Below are 26,066 nucleotides of genomic sequence, written 5' to 3'. Positions count from 1 at the left end.
GGTTTCTCTTTCTGCCTTGTCCTGAGGGTCAATCTAGTAGTCGGGTAGGGTGCAAACATCTTTAACTCACTGAAGCGTCTCACTGGCTCTCATTTATTTTAAATGAATTGTTTTTGGAATTACTGGTTTTACAGACAAGTTACAAAGATAGCAGTTCCCGTAGAGCTCTTACTACCCAGTTTGTGCTAACCGTAGTGTCTAACATAACTATGGTGCATAATTTGTCCAAAACAAGAGGCTGACATTGACCCACTAACATTAACACTAGCTTTTGTTCAGGTTTCATGTTTTCCTCTTGTCCCTTTTCTGCTCTCTGCAGTCCATGCCACCCACGTTCCATTTTTTATATCACCCTTTATTTTCTTGCTATCTTCACATAGTAACCAGCTTTTGCCATGTCTACTGCCTAAATCCCTTTGAAGTCTCTATGACTTTGAGACAGGGTCTCTGTATCATGGGCTGTCCTGGAACTTGCCGTGTAGACCAGACTGACCTCGAGCTCCCAGTTGTCTGCTTTGGTGGACTATGCATTGCAGAGTCTCCAACCATTCCAGTTCCCTGGGCTCCTTTCCCTCTTGCTTGTCATAAAACTAAGAGTCCACTTAGTTGGATCCTGAGAAATTTGTCCTTAATGCCTCAAAAAACCAAAAAAGGAGTTAGTGTGGCTACTATAAAGTGAGTGATGAGAATTGTTAGAGATTGGAGAAGCCAGCGAAGTTCACATCATTGCATAGCAAGGCCTTTGGATGGAGGTGCACCAGTGAAATCAGACTGGGAGGCTGCTGTCGCAGGCCTGCAGAGGAGTGATGGAGAGAAGGGATCAAATAGGACTCCCCATTCCTGGTAGAGGTGGTGCCATTAGCAAAGATGGATGGGACAGGTAGGAGGCATTCAAGATTGCATTGATTCAGGCACCCCATATGGGACCTGAGTTTGAGGTGCTTGTTAGCCCATATGGCATAGACACCAGGAAGTCAGGACAGTTGAGAGCTGTCTGGGCTGAAGGGAAAGGTCAGCAGCATGTGGCATAGGAAGCCCCTCATGGAATGGTACCATCTAGGGAGACTTTGGCCCCGAGAACCAAGATTTAGAAGTTGAGTGGAAAAGGATCAGGCAAAGAAGGTAGAAAGGGAACTGGCCAGGTCAGGTGAGACAGGGAAAAGCTGGGAACCACACCGAATTTCAGAAAAGACCAAGCGCACCTACCTGGTGTGGCACACTTCTAGAACTCGGCCAGACTATTTCAGAGGCCAGCCTGGCTTATGTGAAAAACTGTCCGAAAAAGATTTTAAGGGCAATTTTTTGGCTAGTCACATCAAAAACAAAAATGTCTTTAGCTTTTAGGTGATCATTGTTGGCCACGCTGAATAGGTTTAAATGGACTGTCAGGGAGGGGTGTTAGTTGAGAGTCAGGAGTGAGGGAATACAGAAAGGGGTGTCTTCCAAAACTTTTAACTGCAAAAGAAATAAGCAGGATTTGAGTTTTGCAAGGTGAATCCTAGAATTATATGTGCTTTAGGTATGATCTAGTAGATTAAGTAGAGGGAGAAACTAATCAGGAAAGATGGATGTCTCAAGAGTGAAATCCTTCAGAAGATGAGAGCCGAGTCAGCGTTTGCCCCATTCAGATAGTCATCTGTATCCACACTGGCAGACACTACCTACAACCATGGTAACACGGCATCAACCAAACAGACAGGCCCAGGAAGTCACAAGTATGTGCACTGTATTCACTTGATGACACACACAAATGGCCATACTGATGTGACAAGGCGTGTAGACTCCTAACATCAGTACCCACATGCAGAAGAACCTAATTACAGTACCTTTCTTCTCAGATCCCTTTGTGAACGAGAACACCCCTCATCACGGCCCGGGTAGACTCTTTGGTACGAGAGCAGAAGTCTGTCAAATGAACCCCCAACTCATTAGGAAAAATAACTCATTCTGGACGATCTTAAATTTTCAAATTTAATTATATTGTACATAAATAAATAGGGCAGACAGCAGCAAGTCTGTGATGTACAGCCTGGGTTCAAGTTCTGTGATTTGTGCTGTACCATCTTTGTTCCTCGGGGGCCTCTCCTGCCCACTCTTCTCCAAGAGCAGGAAGGATCCAAAGAGCCCACTGGGACCTCCTGCTAGCCCTCATGTTCTAGGGCTAGGAGATTTCTGGAGTGAAGGTCACTAACTCCTCAGTAGCACCTCTGGCTTGGGGCACCCACTGCTGCCCAGGCATCTCAGTGGGAAGAGCTCTGTCCCATGAACCAGACTTTTCCATGACAGTTTCCTGTTGGAGACTTACCAGAAACCTCCTTCTCTGACCCAACCTGGTCCACTAGGGGCTTCTGGATAAATGTTCTCTCTGGCCTGACTGGAATCCCAGCAAGGCCACCACAGTAGCCAAGACCTCATCTCCGGCATTGGGAGTCACTTAGCTACAGAACAAGACAGTTACTTCCGATGCTTAGCGTCCTTCTCTGAAGCCTTGGTTTCTCCATGCCCACTCCCTGCACTGCTTAGAAACATCTTGTCCAGTCCTTTGAGTGACTCTAGCAAGTAGTTCTGGAAGGCAGTGAGGGCAGCACAGATGGCCGGTCCACCGAAGCCGTGGGTGATGAGGCTGAAGTGTGTTAGACAGCTCTGGACCCCAGGCTCCAGGATGAGTGCTGGGCGGCTGTTGCCCAGCGGGGAGCGGTCCTGAGCCATCATGTCTGCAAACTCCTTGCAGATCTGCCTGGTGGGGGAAGAACAGTCAGGTTAAAGAACAAAGTTCTAAGCCCAGAGAAGGGCCTACTTGCTGGTTCTTTTTGAGACAGAGTTTCTCTATGTAACCCTGGCTGTCCTAGAACTCTATGTAGAAGACCAGGCTGGCCTCAAACTCAGAGATCTACCTGCCTCTGCATCCCAAATGCTGGGATTAAAAGCATGGACCACTTTACCCAACGATTTACTGGATTCTTTATTTACACTATACAGTTTGGCCTTTGATACCATTTTGCAAAACCGGAAACTGACTTTCACAGAAATCCACTCAGCAGGTCAGTGCTACACATGTGAACAACACATGCCAATGCCCTAATTTCTCTCCCTTAGATGTCCTGTCTACAGAATGCAACTCAGCTGTCTATTCCCTTAAGCTTTCTGTGATCCCTTCTTCCACCCCAAACACAGTGCTTCACAGAACCTTGTCTGTGAAATTATGAGAGCAGCCCAGAATCTGCCTTACATAACTAAAATAGCAGCAAGTATTGATGCCTAGATCAATACCATGTATACTATGTGTGCCATCTTATATCATCCAACAAATCTATAGCATTATCCTCATATGCTTCCAGGCAGATTAGGTGGTCTAATCTGTATGCCATTTTACATCGTCCAACAAATCTGTAGCATTATCCTCTTCATATGGTTCCAGACAGATTAGTGGCTGAGATGAGACTCGAATCCAGACCCAGCCCATGGCTGTTTCCATTCCTTTGTATATCATATATGTGACTCAGGCCAGAGGATCCATCATCACTCATCTTTGTGTCTGGCCATGCGTCTTAGACAAACCAAGATCCCAAGAGCTTGATGCAAGAATATGATGACTCATATTCATGAATGAAGTGGGCTCCATTTGGACAGGCTCCTCTATCACAGGAAGAAGACTTCCAGGACTCTCTACTGAGTGGTCCTATGAGTCTGGGAGTCTGGGTCCTTTGCTGCCTAAAGGAGGAAAGCCCCACATGGAGGGCAGAGTTGTGACTGAAGGCCAAACCCACAAAGGTCAGTGGGAATAGAAGTTCGAGTGATCCAGACTGTGAGGTGCTCCAAGGCATCAGAACTTCAGCCTGTAGATGGTTCTGAGCTCTCAATCTCTTCCAGCCCGGTCCTCCCACCTCTCTTCTGCCTTCCAAATGAATGTTTGTAGCCTTCTGGATCTTATATATTGAAATCTTCCCTGAGATATGAAGATAGAGCCTTTGGGAGGTGATGAGGTCATGGGGATAGAACACTATAGACCAGTGGTTCTCAACCTTCCTAACGCTGTGACCCTTTTAATACAGTTCTCATGCTTTGGTGACCCCCCCCACCCGCCATAATATTATTTCAGGGCAGCTTCATATCTGTAGTTTTGCTATTATGAATCATGATGTAAATAGCTGATACGTGAATCTCTAATGGGGTTGTGACCCACAGGTTGGGAGCCACTTGCCATAGGTGCTGGTGAAGGAACACAGCAGCATCAAGTGCCAGCTATATGTTAGAAAGCAGGCCCTCACCAGACACAGGGGCTGTCTTGATCTTGAACAGCCTCCAGAACCATGAGAAATGAGCCACTACCTGGCTTAGGGTATTTTATTATAGTGACCTAGGGGTAAGATGAGAAGACCTGGGGGCTGGAGAGATGGCTCAGAGGTTAAGAGCGCTGACTGCTCTTCCAGAGGTCCTGAGTTCAATTTCCAGCAACCACATGGTGGCTCACAACCATCCATAATGAGATCTGGTGCCCTCTTCTGGTGTGCAAGCATGCATGCAGATAACTGTATACATAATAAATAAATAAAATCTTAAAAAAAAAAAAAAAGATGAGAAGACCTGAGGGCAGCTGACAGCATACGGTCAGTTCTGAGGGAAGTGGCAGTGGGACCTGCAGAGCCGTCAAGAATGGCCTGAGGACTTCAGGAGAAAGGTCACAGAAGCAGAATAACCCCTGAGGACTCATGCCAGGGCCTGGGCTGGTCATGCCACGGATTCATGTAAGTGGGTGTAGCATCCACACATGGGCTGTAAGCCTGTATATGACACTTTTTTAATGTATGCACATAATAGATACATTCACTTATGATGTCAGTGTGTGCCCTTGGGAGCTTATGGGAGTGTTCATAAAAGTCCAAATGTGATGAGCATGGTACCTAAAGATATCTATAAATATCCACATGTGCCTATATGGCATGTACAAGTGTTCCCATGTGCACTTCAACAAGGAATCTAGCTGCCATATATGGCACCATATGGACTGTATAAACATGCGTATACTCATAAGTAGTATCCCAGGTCTAACGTGTGTCTGCATTGCATCCATGTTTGCCATGCACAGAGTCCCACTCACTTGGCAGCCAGCAGCATGCTCTTTCGGCTGTGCAGTTCCCCAGGGTCAGCGTGCTGTCGGCATAGGTACTCAGCAGCTGCTTTGGCTGGAAACTCAGTCTCACAAACATAGCCAAAGTCCCGAGCCAGATGCACAGCTTCTCCTGGGGAAAGAGGAGATGTTACCAGGTGTACCTCTGAGACTAGAGCCTAGACTTGAACTTCTTATGTCCTGGCTAAGGAGCACCCTGCTTCTGGAGACACCCTCTGGCTTCTTTTCTCAGTTCCAATTCATGCCCATCACCTTTGGCTCAGAGATGGAGCTGGGGCCAGTGAGTTTCCCAGAACCAGAGTCTGAAGTCACCAACCTCAAATATTGGCCACTTGCCCTCCCCCCCCACCCCAAGTAGTTGTACTGTGTGTGCACACATATGCACAGACACATGACAAAAAGAATTAGTTTCAGAGTTTCCCACAGATAACAAAATAAGTGGGTACTGAAATTCCTTACATGAAATGGCATGGCATTTGCATATAAACCTACTTGCATCCCCCGGTATGTTACAAATTGTCTCTTGGTGACTTAAAATACCTAGTACTATATAGATGCTATGTATGTAAATAGTTCCATGCATTATTGTCTGCATGTGTTCAGCACAGGGGCAACTTTTTCAAATATTTTGAACCATGTATGGGTGGTTAAATCCTCAGATGTGCTGACTGTCCACATGTTTCATGCACATACTTCTTTATACATGACACACTGAATACATGCACGGCACAGCAATGTTCACATACATAACTAAACGATACCCTCCTACATTAGGAAGTCTCACCAGATGATATGTCATATGCATAGTCTTCAGGCCTTACCTTCAACCAGTGAGGTCAGCAGAGTCACATTGGCTGCCTTCCGACGGCCAGCTGGCAGGTTGAGCCCAATCTTCTCCAGACGTTCCCGCAGACACCGGCCCCCATTCTTGGACTTTGCCCTTAACATATGCAGACAGAGACACACACGTAACTATGAAGATGAGAGAGCAGCCTACAGGCTAGGCAGCACCAAGGACCTTCCTTGTTCCTTATACCAGCCCCTGTTAAGGCTTGTGGGTAGCCTTGTCCTTAGGGTCTCTGAGCAAATCCCAACCTCTCCTGAATCTCTATTGTGCAGTCAGGATTGGGGTAAAGAGCATCACCCCACTTTAGGAATCTTCAGCCCAGGGTGGGAAGGACAGGGTAGCATCTGAGGGTCCTTCTTCCCCACCTTAGCACATTTTCTGGGGACACATAAAACTGTGTACAGAGATACACAAGGATGACAAATACAAGGAGACACAACTATACACAAAGCCAATTACATATACACAGATGAACCCATCCTCAGTGTATCCAAGAACATGGAGACACATAAATAATATCAGAGACACACAGACATGAACACCAAGGAACATACAGAGACATGTGTACATCAGGACCCCAAAGATGAATACACACTCCCTGGGACTCAACACAGGTTCGTACAGGATGTTCAGAGACCAAGAGTAAGAGGATAGCCTCTAACTGCACAAATGTGCCTCCCCCCCCCACCCACACACACAGATACACACATGTAAACAACTAGTTGCATGGAAAAAAGAAAAAAATGTATGAGAGGGCAGGAGAGATAGCTCAGAGGTTAAGAGCACCAACTGCTCTTCCAGAGGTCCTGAGTTCAATTCCCAGCAACCACATGGTGGCTCACAACCATTCAATATGAGATCTGGTGCCCTCTTCTGGTGTGCAGATATACATGGAAGCAGAATGCTGTATATATAATAAATAAATAAAATCTTTTTTAAAAATGTATGAGAGAAGAATAAATAAAAAAATAAGCCAGGCGGGCCAGGCATTAGTGGTGCATGTCTTTAATCCTAGCACTCAGGAGGCAGAGGCAGGCAGATCTCTGTGAGTTCGAGGCCAGCCTGGTCTACATGAGTGCCAGGATAGGCTCCAAAAGCTACTCAGAGAAATCCTGTCTCGAAAAAAAAAATAAAAAAAAAAAAAAAAAAAAAGAGGAGGAGGAGGAAGAAAGAAGAAGAAGAAGAAGAAGAAGAAGAAGAAGAAGAAGAAGAAGAAGAAGAAGAAGAAGAAGAAGAAACCAGGCTGTGGTGGTGGCGCATGCCTTTAATCCCAGCACTCTGGAGGCAGAGGCGGGTGGATCACTGTGAGTTCAAGGCCAGCCTGGTCTACAGAGTGAGTTCCAGGACAGCAGGGCTACACAGAGAAACCCTGTCTCAAAAAAATAAAAACAAGACAAAACAGAAAAAGTAAGAAAAAGGAAAAGGAAAAGAAAAAGCAATGACAAACCAACCGTCTGCAGACGCACATGCAATTGCACATATATACACATAGGACCCACTGTGGGCCACACATCCCCAACTAATGCAGAGCCTCACACTGTAGAAACACTCCTGGCCATCCCCAGCCCCTACCACACATACGCATGCCGTCCTTAGATGATTACACCTTATTCCCAAGCAGATCCCCTTCCCAGACACAGGAACACGCACAAAGAAAACCGTGGCCCACCATACTGCTCACTCCAAACTCACACCAATGAGGCCTGTGCGGCCCTGAGGAAGAGAGAAGGAAAGGGCCACTCTTCCCAGAACCAGCCCTACCCACCTTGGTTAGTGTAGAGGGATCTTTTCCTCTGTACTCACACTTCCTTCTCTGCCCCTGCTCAATCTTAGACCCAACAATTCATGGAAGTTGCTAGGGACCTCGACCTGCACACACACACACACACACACACACACACACACACACACACACACACACACCAACCCCAGACCATGTACAATCTTCAGTCCCTGGGCACTGCTCTGTCAGAGAAACTGAAGTGGGGATGACAGTTGGGGCCTGGTGTGATGTCCCACAGAGACTAAAGATTTTGGCTGGGCAGTTGGATAGGGTTGAGGGCTGGCCTTCCTACCTTCGGAGGACACCCCCCAGAAGGGAGGCGTTGAGGCACTCCGGGGGTGAGAGTCGCCGCTGCACCTCCCCCACTGTCACCTTGTACTTGGACGTTGAGCTGAGCAACGACAACCGGCCAGGCACGGAGCAGAAGACCTCACTGGGGTTGCTGATGCCGCCAACCAGGCTGTCTTTGGCCAGTGAGAGGGCTGATAGGCTGCTGGCTTTGGAGGGAATGGGGACTGTGGAGCAGAAGCAAGGGAAGAGAGATGGAGAAGACACTGAGTCAGCGGCCACAGACCAGGCATCAGCCAGCTGTGGTGCAGGCAGATTGACTCACCAGCTGTGTATGTTGAGTGATTCCAACATGTTCCAGAGGGAAGGGGTCTATAATCCCTGCTTTACAAACGGAGAAACTGAGGCACAGTGAGATGGAAGTAACAGGCTCAAGTAAACTGATGGGCACAACACTGAACCCAGAGCTGTCTGGTTCTTGCCCTCGTATCCCCTTTCTGAGTCCTCCTGGTTCCCTCTTAAAGCTTGGCATCAGCCAGGTGTTGACAGCATCAGAGAAAAAGCAAGACACGAGGAAATGGAGTCTAAGATGAGGCGGGATTCCTGAGTCACCGTGACAGGGCTGGGAAATCACCCAGATTCCCAAGTCCCCTTCTCTACTATGAATCTCACCCTCCCGTCCTGGTGGTTTTGGAGTCCCACATGTTGGAAGCAGGAGGTTAGGGCCCTATGAGGGCTCCAGCTTTCCCCCTCCCTGCCAGGTCCAGAAGACAGGAGTAAGGGTCTACATGGCCCAGAACATCCTCTCCTACGTGTTCTCTGTGTAGGGCAAGGAGGGGAATCAGAGGGTTTTCTAAACTCTTGCCTCAGAAAGGAAGTTCTCCATGCACTGGGTCCATCTTCCCTTTTTCAAATTTATTTTTATTTTATGTGCACTGGTGTTTGGCCATGGGTGTTGGATTCCCTGGAACTGGAATTAGAGACAGTTGTGAACCACCATATGGATGCTGGGAATTGAACCCAGGTCCTCTGGAAGAGCAGTCAGTGCTCTTAACCACTGAGCCATCTCTCCAGCCTCTCCCTTCTTAATTGCAGGGGAATGAAGGGGCCAGGCACAAGCTTCTATAGAGGTCTCTTGGCTTTCTCCTTCAAGAAAATGAGGCCTTGCTAGAGAAGGCCTGGATCAATGGGGAGTCTGGACAGGCGCGCTGAGCACTCAGTGCTTATACCTCAGCCCCTGAACCTGCTGTTAGTCCATGATGGGGCTACCCTTATTCCCTTTCTACAGGTGGGGAGAGTGAGCCCAGATAGGTGAAATAATGAGCCTGAAATCATCTAGCTGGTAGACTGAACCAGCAGCAAACCCAGGACCAGGGTCTCAAAGCAGCACCCTTTCCTAGCACTCTCAAACCAAGAAGTCCTAGACCTCAAGGTTACAGAGATGAAAGAGAACCTGATCCCAAGTTGGCAAAGCCCAGCCATTTCCCTCCCTGGAGGACCATCCCCATCTGGCCACTCAGCCAGAAATCTCTGTAATACCCCTATTCGTCGTCTTTTTTTTTTTTTTTTTTTTTCGAGACAGGGTTTCTCTGTGTAGCTTTAGAGCCTGTCCTGGAACTCACCACTCACCCTATAGACCAAGCTGACCTTGAATTCACAGAGATCCACCTGCCTCTGCCTCTCAAGTGCTGTGATTAAAGACGTGTGCCACCAATGCCCAGCCTTCTAATCTTCTCTTAATTGCCACACCCCACACAGGACCATGTCCTGTGGCTTCCATTCTTAACCCACCTGAGAAACAGGCTCTCCTCTTACGTACACAGACACTTTTCGCCTGGATTTCTGTGAAGCCGTTGCTCTGGTCCCCCTGCCCTAGTCTAGAGGGGTCTTTCTGAACCATGGATCACTCCACAGCCTGCATACCCCAGTGCCTGATTAGCTGCCTGAGAATCAAATCCTAGCCGATAAGCAAATAGGATGATACTCTCAACAAGGGCAAGCACACCCTGTAAACACCTCCTGGGCAGCTCTGTAGGGCATCCCTGTGCTCCATATCCCCAGGTTAGAAGGAAGAAACTGAAAGTTCAGAGGTCAGAATGATGTCATCCACTGAGCAGAAGTGGGTCTCGGGCTCTGGCCACTGCTCCCAAAGATCACATCTATCTTTGCCTCTTCACCCTCCTTAGTGTCCTGGCTCCTGCTTCCTTTTCTGCCTCTTGCCTGGTGTAGTTGGGTTTTTTTTGTTGTTTGTTTGTTTGTTTGTTTTACTCTTTACTCTTTTGGCTCTCTGCTTTTTAGGGGACCTGCCACCCAGCCCCCAAATAATTACACAGAGACTTATCCTTTCTTACGAATAGCCTGACCTTAGCCTGGCTTGTTTCTAGACAGCTTTCTTGACTTACATTTTCCCATCTACCTTTTGCCTCTGGACTTTTATCTTTCTCTGTTCTATATACATTACTTCTTACTCTATGACTTTCTGTGTAGCTGAGTGGCTGGCCCCTGACTTCCTCCTCTCCTTTTTTTTTTCTCTCCCTCTTCTCTTTTTCTATTTATTCTTCTTCTAATATTCTCTCTGCCTGGCAGTCCCGCCTATCCCTCTCCTACCTATTAGTCTTTATTAGATGATGAGGTGTTTTAGAGAGGCAAAGTAGCACAGTGTCACAGAGCAAAACAAATGCAACCTAAAAGAATGCAGCACATTGCTGTGGGGTAATGCTTCTGTACACTGAAAATATATATTTCTCTCATTGGTTAATAATAAAGCTGAATTGACCTATAGTCAGGCAGAATAAGGATAGACGGGAAAGCCAAACGGAGATCAGGGAGAAAGAAGGGTGGAGTTGGGAGAGATGGGAGCCAGCCGCCAGAGGAACAAGACATGCTAGAGAACAGGTAAAGCCACAAAGCCATGTGGGAAAATGTAGATGAATAGAACTGGGTTAATTTAAGTTGAAAGAGCTAGTTACCAAACATTTTATAATTAATATATGCTTTTGTGTGATTGTTAGGGACTCGGTGGTTGGGACAAAAGAAAAGCTCTACCTCCATTTACAAAACATCTTTGCATCATTAACAAATATGACACACCTTCAACTAATATTCCACAACAGGTCCTCATTTGTCTTTTAGGCTCTATACTAAAAAAATGATCTATAGCAATATAATTTAGGCCACAACATTAAAAAGTAATGAGCAGAGCAGTGGTGGCACACACTTTTAATTCCAGAACTTCTAAGGCAGAAGCAGGCAGATCTACAAGTTCAAGGCCAGCCTGGTCTACAGAGCGAGTTCCAGCAGAGCCAGGGTTACACAGAGAAACCCTGTCTTAAACAAGCAAACAAACAAAGGGGCTGAAGAGATGGCTTGGTGCTTAAGAGCACTGGCTGCTCTTCCAGAGGAACTGGGTTCATTTTCTATCACTCACATGGTGGCTAATAACCATTTTTAACTCCAGTTCCACCGGATCTACTGTCCTTTTCTGGATTTCTAGGCACTGCACTCGTGGGGTAAATGTACATACAGGCAGATAAGCACTCATACACATAAATAAAAATAAATCTTTAAAAGGAAGAAAATGAGCCCGATGTGATGGCACGCAACTTTCTGCCCAGCATTCAGGAGGCAGAGGCAGGCAAACGAGCATCTGCGAGTTCTGGGCCAGGCAGACCCTGTCTCAAAATAAATAAACCAATAAATAGAAAAGAGAAATATTAGATTAATTTCAGTAAACAGTATATAAGGACTGTATATATATATATATATATATATATATATATATATATATTTGGTTTTTTGAGACAGGGTTTCTCTGTAGCTTTGGAGGCTGTCCTGGAACTAGCTCTTGTAGACCAGGCTGGCCTTGAACCCACAGAGATCTGCCAGCCTCTGCCTCCCCAGTACTAGGATGGAAGGTGTGTGCCACTATGCCCTGTTATTTTATCTTCTTTATGCATACAAATTTTCCTACATGCAAGTATGTGTCCCACTTCAGGGAAGTCTGAAAAGGACTTTGGATTCCCTGGAACTAGAACTATGGATGACTGTGGGGAATCAAATTCTGGACTCCACAAGAGTTCTTAACCACTGAGCCATCTCTCTAGCTCCTAAGAAGGAGGTTAAAATGAAAGCCATTCAGAGCAATAGTACACTACTCAGCAATACAAACCCAAACAAACAAAAAACAAACCCAATAGCTGACACACGTTACAGTGGAGACAAACCCTGAAAACATTTGCTAAAAGAACCTAGACACGGGCTGGAGAGATGACTCAGAGGTTAAGACCACTGGCTGTTCTTCCAGAGGTCCTGAGTTCAATTCCCAGCAACTACATGGTGGCTCACAGCCATCTCTAATGAGATCTGGTGCCTCTTCTGGTGTGCAAGCATGCATGCAGGCAGAACACTGTATATATAATAAATAAATCTTTAAAAAAAAAAGAACCTAGACACAAAAGTCTGCAAGTCCTCATATCCATAGACTTGTCCAGAATAGGCAAATTTGTGGAACAAAAGCAGATAAGGCATTGCATAAGGCTTGAGACAAGAGCAAAGATTAACTATAGGCAGCAATGAAGAAACTTTGAGGAGTGACAGATGTGTCTCAAATGGCTGGTGGTAGTGATTATACAATTCTATACATTAATTTTTTTCAAAAACCACTAAATTGGGTGGTGAATGGCTTGGTGAGGAAGGGAGCTTGCAGCAAACCTGGTAACCTGGATTTGATCCCTGAAACTCATGAGGTGGAAGGAGAGATCCAACCCCCACAAGTTGTCCTCTGACCTTATAAACACAAAATAAATGAATAAATATAAGAATTTCAAACCATTAAATTGAGCCTGGTGATGCTGGCACATGACTTAAATCCTCATGTACTCCACAGTTCCTACTATCTTCAGGAAAATTATTTCTGTATGGTCAACTGTTCTCTCAGGTGCCTTACAGGGTGAAAAGTCCTAGCAGGCAAATAAAGAACTATGGAAATGCTGATCTAGATTCTGACTTTACATAAAAATTGAATAGTTCATCATGGATTTGTTTCTACTATTGCCAATTTTTAAAGAATACATTAAGGTACTACTTATGGGCAAGGGAGCTGGCTCAGCAGGAAAAGGTATTTGCTGTCTATCCTGAGAACCTGAGTTTGATCCCTGGACCCATACCAAGGTGGAAAGAGAGAACCTCCTCGTGGAAGTTGACCTTTGATCTACACACACACACACACACACACACACACACACACACACACACACACACACAAATACACAAATATAAATGAATAAAAATGGAAAATGGCCAGGAGGTGGTGGTGCACACCTGTAATCCCAGCATTTGGGAGACAGAGGCAGAAGAATCTCTGTGAGTTGGAGGCCAGCCTGGTTTACTGTAAGTTCCAGAACAACCAGGGCTACACAGAGAAATTCTGTCTTGAAAAACCAAAAGAAAAAAAAAAGTGATTTTAAAAAGATACTTCTTATGGAGTAGGATCTTATGAGGCACCAACCCACTCTGAAGAATTAATGGTTGCTGGGGCAGGAAGGAAATAACACGGCACACCTCTGCTCATGCAGGCAACCATAATTGAATTCAGTGGGTCACAAAGGGGAAAAAAGACAAAACTAGGAGGGGAGTGTGTTGGGGAGAAAGGATTCATGGGGATACAGGGAGGATGAGAGAGGACAAAGGTGGGGGTAAAAATGCCCAAAACCCATTATATAAATGTGTGAAATAATCAAAAATCAACAAGATTCTACTTGTCTTCATTATTAGGCTTTTTAAACACCCAGTTACAGGGCCAAGTGCCTCATTCCCTTCTCTTAAGTCCTGGACTGACCGGCCCAGGCCCTCTCTGCCTTTCTGAACCTCCCTCAGAACTAAAGAGTGCAGAGGAAGGCTGTCTAGTTCCCTCTTGATTCCAGAGAACCCTTGAGATCTAGACCACCTGTGTGCCCAGAGGGGTTTCCCAACCCAGTCTCGCCACCAATCACTGTCTTCTGGGAGAAAGGAGAGGTGTATGTCAAGTCTCCTATCATACCACTCCCCTCCAGCTCAATTCTTCTTTTTTACTTGTGTATTTTTTGAGATAGGGTTTCTCTTTGTGTAGCTTTGGCTCTCCTGGAACTCAGAGATCTGCCTGCCTCTCTGCCTCTGCCTCTGCCTCTGCCTCCAGCGGGCTGGGATTAAAGGCATGTACCACTACACCAAGCCTCCAGCGCATTTCTGATCTCTCCACACCACACCATTTTTAATCTCCACAACGCCCTCCCGCCCCCATTTTTCCACAGGTAAAGCATTCGTGTGGCTGTGCTTTATTGGAGTAACTGGGCCCCTTCAATATGCTCTGTCCAATGTGCTCAAACTTCAAAACCCAGCAGTCATTTACTGAACAGACACACAAACCAGTACTTTACAAGTGTCTGTCCTTTAGGACGCCTCCCAACTTCGGGGGGCTGACCACCTCTCCTGTGAGCTCCTGTGCAGAAACCCCACCCTCTCAGGTGGAAAATACTGTGGAGCATCACCATCACCCCTCCAGTCCCCCTCCCCCGCTCCCACCATCCCCACCACTCCCCCCCCCCCACTCCCCCCACCCCCCCTACCCCGCTCTCTGTGTCTGAGATAGATTGTAAAACTGGAGGTGACAGCCGTGCCCAGAAAATGGAGCGCTACTCATTTGCCCTCCGGGGTTTCTTCAGAGTAATCGGCCACCTCCAACCCACAAGGTAGCTGCAATGGGCCGACCTAGAAGTTGGGCTGGGGGAGACCCTGCCCACTCCCCTCCAGGACAAGTAGTCCTGTAGTCCGCGAAGACTCTCAGATCTGGGCTGTGGGTCTGTCTGTACAGGCGCCAGTGTCCTGCAGACACTGGTGAGATGGACACCCGAGGAGGAGGGCCGCTTCTGCTGGGAGCAAAGGGCTGCAAGGGTTTCGTGTGCTGGACCCCAGACCCTATAACAGTGCAGGCTCCCTCCACAACCAGAACAGGCCACCAAGATCCACTTTCCCTAAGGCAAGACTTGGGCGGTGGGCGGTAACTCACGGCACTAAGCAGAGTCCAGAGTCTTCGGAAACCCGACGACATCGGAAGAGCCCGAGTACCAACACCGGGCCTAACCCGCCGCCCAGTGGCCACCCACCCGGCGAAACCGAGTCCCGCGTTGGTCGAGGAGAACCCGGCAAAAACAAAACAAAACCTGTGTGTTGCGAGGCTCCCCCAGGGAACAGAGTCTGGTGGCAGCACCGCTTGCCTGGCCAAAGCCGCTAATTTCGGGGTGGACCGTGGGAGCCGGCTGTCCCTGGGCATTGACCCCCCTTTTCTCTTTCAGTGGCCCGCTGGGCTGGGCAGCAGACTGCCACGCTCGCCAGGATCAGGCTCCTCCTTCTCCAGGTTACCCGGCTCTGTTCCCTCCTTTCCTACTGTTGCTACCGTGCCTCAGTCCCCTCAGTTTGAGTTAGTTTCTATGAGTCCTTCACCTCACTGCTCGTGGTCACAGACCGATAAGCACTACTGTCTCCCGGATGCGGATGCGCACTTACTTATGGATCAGCGCAGCCCGTAGGCCAGACTCCAGAACCTACAAGAAACTCTCAAGACCCAAAGTACCCAGACCAACAGCGGGTTCTTCCACCTGGGGGAATAGTGAGCCCCTTCCCCAAATGCAGGGTTTGGGTCTCTCTAGGAAGTTAGTGAACCTTGAGCTAGGCAGAAACCAGGATCTGGGGGCTTGCAAAGAGCCCAGTGACAGGTTATTTAAGGACTCCAGACCCAACTTTTCCTTCTACCAGGTCAAAACAAGAGTTGTTCATAGCAAAATGCTGGGGAGGGGGACAATGTGTCCCCGGCATCTTCCTTGTACTCCCAGCTTTTGGTGAAAATCCCAGATTCCCGAGGGCACCCCTCACCAATTTCTGGGAGGCTGTCCAAATTCCATACCTAGCTCTAACTCCTGGAAGTCCAGCCCTTTCTACTGTCTCCACCCCCACCGCAAGCCTCCCCTACGAACCTCTACACTGGGCAAACAGCTTGGGCTTGAATTCACTTGCTTGAAAAACAGCTCTGGCCAAATCCCGAGGGAGGTGTGCCTGCCCTCAGGCGCTACAGGCTCCCATTGCCTCTGAATTCCTTTGGGCACCCACCCCAAAATCTAAGGAGCTTGCCCAAGGCCTGGGTCTTTCCGTTTCTGTCCAGTCCAATTTGCCTCTTTCTCACCTCTCCTCTGCATGGTCAGAACTTGGTCTTCAGGTCAGAAAACCCACCCATTTTACTAATGCAAAAAGACACACAGATATGGAGGCAAACAAAACAAAACCACCAAGGAGAGAGCCTCACACCCTTAGAACGCCTTAAATACCAATGACAAATTCCAGGAGGCATGTTAGGTACACAGAGAACCCCAAACAGAATACATACCCTAGCATACACAGATACAAATCACAAACACACTCACAACAACAAACATACACACCAAGGAAACACTGCTGCCTAGAATATAAAGTCTGCACAGAACCCTGAGCCCAGAGATGCAGACAGCAGAAGAGACAGCAGGTCTGACCTGGAGTACATAGCCCACCATAGATCCTCTAAATGCTTTAGGAGGCTTCAGATCAAAGAAAATCGCCTGTCCTGGGGGGTCAGGAGGATGCAAGCCCCCCTCCCCTCTAGGTTCTGCTGGGAAAAGAGGAACCAAAAGCGTTTGCCAGGCTGCAAAGTGTTAAAGCTCAATAAAATGGAAGTCATTGATCAAAATCTGTGGCAACAGCACTCCCATTCCCATTTCTTAGCAAACAGGGAAGTGGTTTAACTCGTTCTACAAATCAACTCCAGATCCACAAGGTCACCCTCTGAGGAGAGACAGTGCAGTTGTAGCTTAGGGAGTGCGGCCCACCTCAGGCGACAAACTCCTGAGCAAAATCATCCAGCTAGCCCCCACTGCCCTTCTCCTGAGCAGAAAAAGATGTTCCCCGGCCACTGAGCCTGGCGATGCACAGCAAACAACGGCCAAGGAGAAGAAAATGGGTCTCTGCGCCCAGGGCTTGCACCATCACGCCTGGCTCTGCCCTGAAGTTGCACACCATTCCTTACCTTTCTTGATCACGGATTGATCCAGGAGGCTCATTCCCGGGTCATCTATCGCCTGCAAATAGAAGAGGATGACAGTGAGGGGTGCGTACGGACCTAGTCGGCTGTAGCTTCCCATGCGGGGCTGTCCCTTAGTCCGCGTCTGCTCCGCCCTATGCTTACCACCGGCTGCCTGAGGCGGCTACCAGGAGGACCGGCGTGATTAGGAATCGCCTGGGCTCGGGACCATCTGCGCCCAAGCCGCAGTCCTGCCTGGGGATCTCCTTGCTTTAGATAGACAGCTACTGAGCCTCTCTAAACCCCAGCCTAGGCTGCTCCAGAGGACTGGCCACCGTGGCTCAGTCCCAAAGTGGGGAGAGAAAGAAGTTATTCCACGAGGGTTGCTGCCATCCAGGCACCACGCGTCTACTCGAGACCTTTGGGCCAGACAGCGTCTAACCAAGGACTCCCTGTCAGAGGTGTAAATTTAGGGAAAGGCGGGCTGGGAGAAGAGTCGGGCTGCCGCTTTTGTCTTTCTTTGCCTCCAGCCAGGATTCTAAATCGCTGCCCATCCCGGCCCATCCCAGCCCATTCCGGCCCGTTCTGGTCTCACCTGCAGTTCCTCCAGGCCGGGGGGCGCCGCCAGCCCCGGAAGACCAAGGGGAGCATCTGCCAGGCCGTGCGCGCCGTCGGCCAGGCTGTGCAGGAGCCGGGGCACCGCGGCAGCGTAGTCCCGGCGCGGGTCGAGGCCCAGAGCGCGGGCGGGTGGCGCCAGCAAGCCGGCGGCTCATCGTGGGCGCGGGTGGCAGCCCGGGGCGCGGCCCAGGCGGCCTGCGGGGGCTGTGGCTGTGCCAGGGGCGCTAGGCCGCCGTAGGGGTCCGCGGCCAGGTGCGGAAAGGCGGCGGTGGCGTCGGGGCCCTGGCCGTAGGGCAGCGGCGGCTGCGGGTAGGGCGGCGGGAAGTAGGGAGGCTGAAAGTCGGCGGCGGCAGAGGCGGCGGGCGTGTGGCACAGTGGCGGCGCGGGTCCGTAGGCCGCCTGGGGCAGGGACGACAGGCGGGTCCCGCCAGCCGCTGCGCCCAGCCCGTCGGGGCGCTCCTGCGGAAGGAGAAGCGTGTGTTAGGCGAGCCGTTCGAATCTGAAAAGACACCACCCCGTGAGGTCCCCCTCAGCTTGCCATGGTCCTGCTGCTGTCCGCAGGCGGATGCCCTGTGGGCGCAGGAGTCCTAGGCTGGAGACCTCGGGCTCCCGCTACCACTTTCTCGGCCTGGCAGAGGCCCTGTGCCACTCTTCCCTCGCGATTTCGTTAGCGCAGGGGCAGGAGGTTTGGAAGGTCCAGCATCCAGGCTCCTCGGTTCCCCCCAACCCCCGCCCTGTGTGCCCAGGACTACTCACCATGGCGGAGTAAGTGTGCACCAGCATGGGGCGGGTAGCGCGGGGCGTGAGGCGTGGCGGCGACACAGCCCTCGTCCGACGGCAGAGCAAAAACTGGAGCCCTGAGCCCTCACAGCCCGCGGGGATCACCGTCTGGCAGCTGGGTGTAACCCCGCCGGGAGCCCAGCGGGCGTCGGGTCCTCAATGGTGGGCGTCAGCGGGTGGGTCCACGGAGGTGGAACGGACTGGAGCTGATCGCACTTGAAAACGTCGGTCAGCGGGTGCCCAGCGCCCGCCCTTCTCCCTCTGAGCTCAGCCCGCTCCATGCACTCCAGTTATAGTGGCGGGGGCGCGCCGGGCCTCTGGGGGCGCGCATTAAAGGGACAAGCTATGGCCTATCTCATCCTTTTCCCCTGCGGCCGCCGAAAGGGAGGCGTGGCTCTGGTGGGAACCAGCAGGGGGTGAGGAGTGAATGAATTTGAGCCCTTCTGATGAAAGCTCTTTCTGGGCTCCAAGCTTGCAGCTGCGATCAAATGGAAGGCTGGAATGCAACTCGGAGACCTACCTTCGCTCAGGTCTGTGCAATTTTTATTTACAATCGCTTACTACATATTTATTTATTTAGTGGGGGGGGGCACGTGTGCCACGATGCACTGTGGAGCTCAGAGTACAACTTGCAGGAGTCAGTTCTTTTCTTCCACCCCGTGGGTCTAAAGGTTCGAACTCAAGTCCTGAGGCTTGGTGGCCAGTGCCTTAACCCAATGAACTATATCGACACCCCTTTCCAAATCTTTTTAAATGAATGCATGAATAAATGCACGTGTTCGACTTTGACTTTAAGCAAAGTGTTCCTTATTTCTGGCGTCAGCTTCCTCCCCTGCTAAATGGTAGCAATCTTTTCTGCAGCCACTCAATGGTGAACGTAAAAGACTCTGGTGAGTGGCAAACTCAAGCCCATCAGTTCATGTGCACGCTTGTGTCAGCATGCATGAGTGTAGGAGGTTGTGTTACAGTCTCTCATTCATGGCTTTGGATCAAAAGCACTCTGAAGATGCCTGCTTCTGACTTCCTGAGATTGCAACCCTCAATGCCAAGCAGGATTCTTGGATACTGGAAACATGACTTAGTCAGAAGGAGTTGGAGTCTGGCATGAGCTCCACCTACTTAAGAAGGGGCCAAAATGTTTCTGAAGCTGTAGGAGCCTGGGCTGGCTGTGAATTTGTGACACAGAAATGGTGGAGTGTGTGGCTGACATTGGATGGAAGGGCGCAGTGTTACTTGTGCACAGTCCATATTTTAGTATGTTACCATGGCAGGCCCTGTCTGTCTGTCAGGTATGTCCTAATCCCTACCACCAGCCTCTTTTCTCTTCTCCCCATATGTAGCCCTTCTGCCCGGAGAAGTGGAGATGGGGATTAAAGAAAGGCAAGTGGGAGAAACGCTAAGGACACTGAGAATTTAAAAAGCAGAAGGGTGTTTTTTTTTTTTTTAAATGTTAATGGGAGGTGGTATAAACAATCACGTGCACACTCACCACACAACATGGATATTGAGTTACCTAACACACCAAGTTCCTTGGCACCCTCATTTTCAGGTGAGGGACAAGGCACAGAGAAGCCAGTAGACTTACTGGCCTGAGGTCAAACAGCTAACTCAGTGGCAATGCTGAGGTGGCCCTTCTCCAGTGTGCTCAGGATCACTATTCCTTTCTGTCTTGGACTCAGGGGCTTACAGTTTAGTCGCACTCTTGAGCGTGTGTAATTCTGTAATTCTGTGTAATTCTGGGCAAGTCTGGCTTCTTCTCCAAGCTCTGTTTCTATAGTTGCAACAAAAGGGAAGGGAGCCATTGTTTTCTTAGGTTCCCTTTAAGAAGGAACAGATGAGAAGGTAACACCATTGAGGGGTTAGATCATTGACCTGCCTGATGTATGTTCTAGGTGGGTATCCCAGAATGCTTGTGGCTAGTATGGAGCTCAGACTAGGTTTCTTTTGGCCTGGCAGAGGGAGGAGTGGGGAGCTGTAGCTAGCAACCAAGGATTCATCCCCAAGAGCTTCTCAGACACTGGGAGAGCAGACAGGGGCAGATGGGGCAGCTGTGTAGCCTTCCTCCTTAGGACAGATCTAAGATCTGAGGTGAGTTTGCATATTCAGTCTAGACAGGATTCAGTCAGGACAGGATTCAGTAGGGACAGGATTCAGTAGGGACAGGATTAACCCTTTGGTCTGAGGATTTAGTAGAGGTAAGAGGTCTCTCTTATGGCTGCTCCTTTACTTCTCTGATCTTTCAGCATTTGCCCCAATATCAGACTCCAGGTTTTTATTAGTAGTATCTATTAGAACTCCCACTAATAGATAATAATAAGTCATATGTGTTATTTGTTATTCACATCTGTGGGTCTGTGGCAACTTCCCTAATCCTCTATTCTCTACCTCACCCACAGGACATTGAAATTAGTCCCATTGAGATAGACGTCCCTTCATAGCTCACAAGTTGGTGGACTTCTGTGGGGAAAGCCCAGAAGTCATGATGAGGATGAGCCTTGGACCCAGCTTGGGGGATCCCTCTGCTCTTCCAACAGGCTTGGGATGGGCAGATGTCTTTGGCTTTGCTGGATTCCCCTACTCTTAACTCTGACCGTTTTCCTTTTCCTTTTCACCACCTCTCATCATTCCCATTCTTCCTCTTCTTCTTTCCTTCCTTTATTTTTAATTTTTTTGATTTCGATACAGGGTTTCTGTGTATCTTTGGCTGTCCTGGAACTCACTCTGTAGACCAGGTTGGCCTCAAACTCAGAGATCCTCCTGCCTCTGCCTCCCAAGTGTTGGGATTAAAGGCGTGCACTACCACGGCCTGGTGATCCTTCCTACCCCCCTTTTTTTGTTTGTTTGTTTGTTTGTTTGTTTTTCGAGACAGGGTTTCTCTGTGGCTTTGGAGGCTGTCCTGGAACTAGCTCTTGTAGACCAGGTTGGTCTCAAATTCACAGAGTTCCACCTGCCTCTGCCTCCCGAGTGCTGGGATTAAAGGCATGCGCCACCAATGCCCGGCTGATCCTTCCTACTCTTAATGTTGGTTGTCCATGTTCAGAGCAACTTCTAACTCCTTCTGTCAATGTTATTTTTAAATCATTGTGTGTGTGTGTGTGTGTGTGTGTGTGTGTGTGTGTGTGTGTGCACATCCGCATATGTGGAGGTCAGAACAACTTGAAGGATTTGGTTCTTTTCTTTTTATCATGTGGGTTCTGGGAATTGAACTCAGGTCATCAGGCTTGGTATCAAGTGCCATGTTCTTCAGAAGAAAGTTTATTCCCTTCCCAAGTCTAATGACCATTTGTCTCCCTATTACACCCAAATGTGTTCTCCTCAGTCTGTCAATCTGATTAGAAATCCAAAACCATACATACAGGGTACCAACAGGATGATCCCTTAGGACAGTGGTTCTCAAGCTGTGGGTCTTGACTGGGGGAGGGGTGTTGAACCCTTTCCCAGTGGTCTCCTAAGACCATGTGAAAACACAGATGTTTTCATTACAGTAGCAAAAATTACAGTTATGAAGTGGCAACAAAAATAATTTTAAGGTAGGATCACCACAACATGAAGAATTGTATTAAAGGTTGTAGCATTAGGGAGGTTGAGGACCACTGGACCAGGGCATCTGCAGCTATTCTAAGATGAAACTAAACTCACATCTCTTCCACTATCCCAACCCTCACCTGCGTGTCCTCCTGGATTCTGTAGCACTATAAATGATACCACATACTCCAACTTTAAAATTCTCCAATTTCCATGTTTTTCTTCTTGTTTTGTTTTTTGCTTATGAATCAGGGTGTCACTACGTAGCTCAGGCTAACCTAGAACTCATGAACTTTCTTCCTTAGCTCTGAAAGTGTTGAAATTACAGGCATGAAACACCACACCAAAGCCTGAGTGTTTCTACTTATAATCCATAAGCGCCCACCACGGAAGACATTGGGTAGGTATCTCAGAAAGCATGTACCACCTTTTTCTCATAGCCTCAAGCATCCTTATCGTCGTCTTCACATACATAAGTCTCAAAGTGTGGTACCTCATTCATCGTCACCAATGACATTTGGGGACTTGTTAGAAATGCCTGTTCATGGACTCTACCTCAGACCCACTGGATCAGCGACTCTGCAGTAGACTCCAACAATATATTTTAATAACCCCTAAAGTGGCCAGGCAGTGGTGGCGCACGCCTTTAATCCCAGCACTCGGGAGGCAGAGGTAGGTGGATTTCTGTGAGCTCAAGGCCAACCAGGTCTACAGAGAGAGTTCCAGGGCAGCCGGGACTACACAGAGAAACCCTGTCTCAAACAAACAAGCAAACAAAAATCCCTAAAGTGACCTAGGTTGCACTGAGGATGCTGTGGCCACAAGCCTCCAACAGGTGACCTGAGTTCCTCTTGTGATCCACTTCCAACTCCATTGGCAACTTTATGCCTGGACCATGGCCCTTCCCTACTGAAAACGCTTCTGGGATCCATGATCATGCCCCACTCGAGGAACTAAACTCAATAGCTGGCACTCCAGTTCTTGCGATTACTTTTCCTTTCCTGCTCTGTGAGTCACTTCACAAGAAGTCTAAAAGAGTGACTGGAGAGATGATCAGAGGCTAAGAGCCCTGGCTGCTTTTCCAGAGGAGCCAGGTTCCATTCCCAGGACCCACACAGCAGGAACAACACATCTGTAACTCCGGTTCTGGGTGATCTGACGCCCTCTTCTGGCCTCCACAGGCACTGCACCCATGTGATACAGACATAGGTATTGATAGAACACCCATACACCTAAAATGAATGAATCTTGCCAGGCTTTGGTGGCGCACGCCTTTAATCCCAGCACTCAGGAGGCAGAGGCAGGCAGATCTCTGTGAGTTCGAGACCAGCCTGGTCTACAAGAACTAGTTCCAGGCCAGCCTCCAAAGCCACAGAGAAACCCTGTCTCGAAAAACCAAAAAACTAAAAAATTAGACAGTGTATCTAGTACTTTTCTTGGTGCAGGCAGCCAACGAATGCCTATTAAATAAATAAGTGAACGGATAATTACACATCCCCAGTCTTTTAAGGGACTCTTTGGAAGCCCGCCCCCCCCCCCCCGCCCTGCCCAGGACATGACCCAGGGTAGCTACACATAGGAGCTTATCTGACAAGTGAGTGGTTTTGGTTATTTCTTCTGGGGAGAGGCATGCTCTCTATGACCTGCTTCGGCTTCTTCAGAGATCAGTGGAGCTGTCAAAACCAGGGTTTCAGATTGGGTTCCTTCTGCTTTAGGGACAAGAGTTCTTCCCATTGGAAAGGTGACCATTTCTTATGGCCTGTTCTTTGAGATACACGCACTTGGATGGAGGCTTGGGGTGTGCACAGAGATACATATTCAGATACCCCTAGGGAAATAGGGGGGCACAACAGGCACAGATACATTCGTAAGACAGTATATTAATTGGCACATAGTATGCATGCTCAAATATACATGGACTCTCATTTGATATACTTGACTTATTCTTCTTCCAAGGCTCACCTTTTCTCTGTCTGTCTGTGTTTAGACAGGGTTTCGCTGTGTATCCCTGGCTGTCTTGGAACTCACAGAGATCTGCCGGTCTCTGCCTCTTGCGTTCTGGGTTTAAAAGCATGCACCACTACTGTCCAGTTTCTCCTTTTTTTTTTTTTTTTTTTAAAGAAAACTCTTTGGCCTCCGTTGATGACAGAGCCACGTTGCTCCTCCTAACGGGTCTGTCTGGGAGTGTTTGCTGGGAAATGAAATCTGGCACAAGATGCTGAGGCGCCATCTGGTGGTTGGAGCTTTCCACTGCAGCTCAGTACTCCCTTTCCCCTCTCAGCGAAAGCCTAGGCTCCTGCTTATTCTGGAGCCCAGAACCCTCTCACCCTTGCCTCATAGAGGACAGAACTCAGTCTGCCTTGTTTCAAGCTTTACTGGATTTGGCATGCAGCAGAGGAACTCGGCGGCAAGGACCATGAGCAGTTATCACTCACTTTGTAGCCTCTCCCTTCTCATTTGCCCAATCTGTCACACCCATGATTCTAAAGAACCTCTAATTGACAGCTCTCAAATCTGTTAGCCCCTCAGACTTCTTTCCATGCTCTGGGCTAGGGGAGGAAACTACTCCTTGGATGTCCCATGAGCAACACAAATCATCGATTAAACAGGTTCCTCTCCCAGTGTTTCCTGTGACAGAGTGGTCCCACGATTCACACAATGGTCAGAGTCAAGAATCTTTGGCTTCCTGTTCTTTGTTCCACTTCACTCAAAATTTAGTTCCTAAGTCCTTTGCTCCCTTCCCCACCCACTCACGTTCCCTGCACTTGTTATATCCCCTAAGTTGGCTAACTCCAGCAGGTCCATTTGCAACCAGCCATCTTTCTAAAACACAACCGAATCCCATTTAATCTGCTCCAAAATCTGCAGTCTGTCCCCTCAGCATGATTTCATATCTAAAATGCTGGTTTATCCCTGGGGATGGTGGCACACACCTTTAATCCCAACACTCAGGAGCCAGAGGCAGGTGGGTCTCTGAGTTTGAGGCCAGCCTGGTTACCGAGTTCCAGGACAGCTAGGGGTACACAGAGAAACCCTGTCTAAAAAAAAGAAAAAGGAAAAACAAAAAACAAAAAACTGGGTATCAAGCTAGGGGGTAGTGTGGTAGTACATATCTTTAATCCCAGCACTCCAGAGGCAGAACTTCAAGTTCAAGGCCAGCCTGGTCTACAGTGCCAGTATTTAGTTTTCTGGACTTGCTTAAGTGAGGCTGGGGAGCTTGAGATTGCATTTTGTTTTGACCTCCATAGAAGTCATTGTGAATACCTTTATGTTGTATTATTTGTCCTGTGGATATTAAGCCACTGTGTGAAGGTTAATTTGTCTTGTTTATCTGAGACTCATTTTCAAATGAATATTCTTGCTTTGTTTGCATAGCCAACTACAGGTAAGCCACAGGACATACTCAGTGTATGCTTGTAGGTTTAGGTCCTAGATGGAGCATGCACACAGAACAGACCTGGAGCTCTTCTGGCTCCAGTGGGGGAATAGCAAAGGGTCCCTGGCTTCCCTCTTGCCCTTTCAGGTCCTTCCTCTTCTCATTCGGCATGAACACAGGTCAACAGCTGGTAACCTGAAAGCCACATTTGGCATCCCTGCTTTGTTAGGCCAATAGTGACTTAGTTGAAAGTAAGGTTCTTAATGTCTGAGTTGGATTCCAAATAAAAATTAGGATTTCTGATTTCTTTAGGAGTTGGAACACGGCCTGTGAGATGGCTCAGTGGGTAAAGGTACTTGCCATATAAGCTTGGTAACTTAATGTCTATCTCCAGAACCCACACAAAGATGGAGAGAACTAACTCCAAAGGTGTCCTTTGACCTCTACGAGTGCTATGGGACATGCACCCCACCCCAACCACATACCCTAATAACATTTTTTTTTTTAATTGGAGGATATGGCAATGACCCTGGAACTAAGTTGATGCAAACAGACAGTGCTTCTGTCTGAATGCCTGACATCAACATCTGGTCTTATGAACCTGTTGTACTAGGGCAGGGTGTGTCTAAGACTTCCCTGCCT

The 26,066-nt window shown here is 48.5% G+C and overlaps 1 protein-coding gene across 1 annotated transcript; it reads right to left on the bottom strand.

Annotated features, from left to right (window-relative positions):
• Positions 1-1,957: 1,957 nt before the first annotated feature.
• Tfap2e (transcription factor AP-2 epsilon) lies at positions 1,958-18,526 on the bottom strand. Its single transcript, XM_027399295.1, is given in 8 exon segments — positions 1,958-2,737; positions 5,099-5,240; positions 5,950-6,068; positions 8,051-8,273; positions 17,132-17,183; positions 17,721-17,887; positions 17,890-18,202; positions 18,500-18,526. Coding segments are annotated over 8 exon segments (1,326 nt in total). The 3' UTR covers positions 1,958-2,454.
• Positions 18,527-26,066: the final 7,540 nt, after the last annotated feature.

This window comes from Cricetulus griseus, chromosome 2, assembly GCF_003668045.3.
Source record: "Cricetulus griseus strain 17A/GY chromosome 2, alternate assembly CriGri-PICRH-1.0, whole genome shotgun sequence".
NCBI lineage: Eukaryota > Metazoa > Chordata > Mammalia > Rodentia > Cricetidae > Cricetulus > Cricetulus griseus.
Note: the sequence above shows the minus strand (reverse complement) of the source record. Positions and strands in the feature narration are given on the sequence as shown.